Consider the following 2,500-nt stretch of genomic DNA (forward strand, 5'->3'; position numbering starts at 1 on the left):
ACACAGAGAAACCCGCGGGACGGAATGAAACACTGACACAATGACAGCAGGCTGGACGCTCAGGGACACTCTCTGAAGAAACAACTGGATCAACCCCTTCTGAGAGACAAGAAAAGAGAGAGAGAGAGAAAAGAGGGGGTGACAGGACAGGAGTCGTCTGAGTGGGGATCAGGGAACCCCTCAACTGAATTGGGTGACGTGAGATCCAATTGGGACAATACAACTCAAATCCGTTTCTTTTATGATCCCTTCAAGGTACTTTGCCATCCACATTGCTGGAGAGAAAGACTTGCAGGGGTGCGGGCCGTCAGTGACTCCAGAGTTGCACTGACAGAGCCTTGCAGAGCAGAGGAGTGACAGTGACAGAGCAGAGGAGTGACAGTGACAGAGCAGAGGAGTGACAGTGACAGAGCAGAGGAGTGACAGTGACAGAGCTGAGCATAGGAGCGACAGTGACAGAGCCTTGCAGAGCAGAGGAGTGACAGTGACAGAGCAGAGGAGTGACAGTGACAGAGCAGAGGAGTGACAGTGACAGAGCTGTGCATAGGAGTGACAGTGACAGAGCAGAGGAGTGACAGTGACAGAGCAGAGGAGTGACAGTGACAGAGCAGAGGAGCGACAGTGACAGTGCAGAGCAGAGGAGTGACAGTGACAGAGCAGAGGAGTGACAGTGACAGAGCAGAGGAGTGACAGTGACAGAGCAGAGGAGTGACAGTGACAGAGCAGTGCAGAGGAGTGACAGTGACAGAGCAGAGGAGCGACAGTGACAGAGCAGAGGAGTGACAGTGACAGAGCAGAGGAGTGACAGTGACAGAGCTGTGCAGAGGAGTGACAGTGACAGAGCAGAGGAGTGACAGTGACAGAGCAGAGGAGTGACAGTGACAGAGCAGAGGAGTGACAGTGACAGAGCAGAGGGAGCAGAGCAGTGACAGAGCAGAGCAGAGGAGTGACAGTGACAGAGCAGAGGAGTGACAGTGACAGAGCAGAGGAGTGACAGTGACAGAGCAGAGGAGTGACAGTGACAGAGCAGAGGAGTGACAGTGACAGAGCAGAGGAGTGACAGTGACAGGCAGAGGAGTGACAGTGACAGAGCAGAGGAGTGACAGTGACAGAGCAGAGGAGCGACAGTGACAGAGCTGTGCAGAGGAGTGACAGTGACAGAGCAGAGGAGTGACAGTGACAGAGCTGTGCAGAGGAGTGACAGTGACAGAGCAGAGGAGTGACAGTGACAGAGCTGTGCAGAGGAGTGACAGTGACAGAGCAGAGGAGTGACAGTGACAGAGCAGAGGAGTGACAGTGACAGAGCTGTGCAGAGGAGTGACAGTGACAGAGCTGTGCAGAGGAGTGACAGTGACAGAGCAGAGGAGCGACAGTGACAGAGCAGAGGAGTGACAGTGACAGAGCAGAGGAGTGACAGTGACAGAGCAGAGGAGTGACAGTGACAGAGCCTGCAGCTTGACTGCTGTGAGGATGAAGAGACCCCATGAGTACAGTGCTGCAGAGAGTGACTCAGAGGAGCTCATCGATGTGGGACAGGAGGATGGATTCTGGTGAGGGACATGCCACACGAGTGGTCCAATCAAACACAGTGCACTGGGCTACATTCTCTAAGATCTCCAAAGCTGCAATAGCACTGCGTTTTCAGAACAGGGAAAAACAAACCAGATAAAGTTAACAAACCGTTTCCAAAGCAAAAAGGGTTTGGATCGAAAGAGAGTCTATCGCAGTGTTTGATTAAGGGCAGCCCAGCTTAATTAGCGTACAAAATGTGTAGGGGGGGGGGGGTTGTTTGTTTATTTTGTTTTTTTCATCAGGTTTGCTATAATGTATTATTAATGAGGGTTTCTAGCAACCAAATGGACTAGCAATTCATTTTTTTAACTACTTAAATTAAATGGATAATTATAATTTCAGTTTTTTACTGCTAGGGCCAAAAGTTTTGCATCACCTAGAATTTTAGGATTGAGACATAATTGAAAAAAAATAAACATTATGTAAGTAAAGAAACTACAAAATGATATCGCAAGAGTCTACCGGAAGCCATGATAGTAGTACAGTATTTCATGTTAGATTTTGAAATGTCACGGTTTTAAGTTTGGGTCAGTTTTTTCATGAAGTACATGGAAAGCTACAGCCTGGTGTGTGATTCAATATGTTAGCAGTCTTCAGCAGGGTTCGCTCGACTCTGTGAAGATCAAGGAGTTCATTCTACAGGGGCTGCAACACTTTTGTCCAGAGCTGTATTGTTGCCTTTCAGTCTGTGTAATTCACACATTTAGTTTAGAATTCCCTGGGGGTTTTTTTTGGGGGGGGGGGAGTAGATTTCGCAGGTTGATTTGACCCTGCTAAGACTGGATTTCATTAAAGCATTTTCCAGTGCTGTGGAGTCGTCCTGGGGTTGCATTGTCTGTGGTTATCCTGGGATTACCTCTAGAATCCAGGAACAAGAGCATCCCGGTGGGGCTGATCAGCATCTCAGATAAGAGATAAACAAGCTCCT

At 49.0% G+C, this 2,500-nt stretch overlaps 1 protein-coding gene across 1 annotated transcript in view; it reads left to right on the forward strand.

The window, feature by feature from the left end:
- Positions 1-1,369: 1,369 nt before the first annotated feature.
- The window catches only part of heyl (hes related family bHLH transcription factor with YRPW motif like), a 6,521-nt gene continuing 5,390 nt past the window's right edge, over positions 1,370-2,500 (forward strand). The window contains exon 1 of the mRNA XM_041233857.1: positions 1,370-1,550. Within this exon, the coding sequence (XP_041089791.1) occupies positions 1,471-1,550 (80 nt within the window). The 5' untranslated portion in view covers positions 1,370-1,470. The remainder of the gene's footprint in view (positions 1,551-2,500) is intronic.

Source organism: Polyodon spathula, chromosome 32, assembly GCF_017654505.1.
Source record: "Polyodon spathula isolate WHYD16114869_AA chromosome 32, ASM1765450v1, whole genome shotgun sequence".
In the NCBI taxonomy this organism is placed as follows: domain Eukaryota; kingdom Metazoa; phylum Chordata; class Actinopteri; order Acipenseriformes; family Polyodontidae; genus Polyodon; species Polyodon spathula.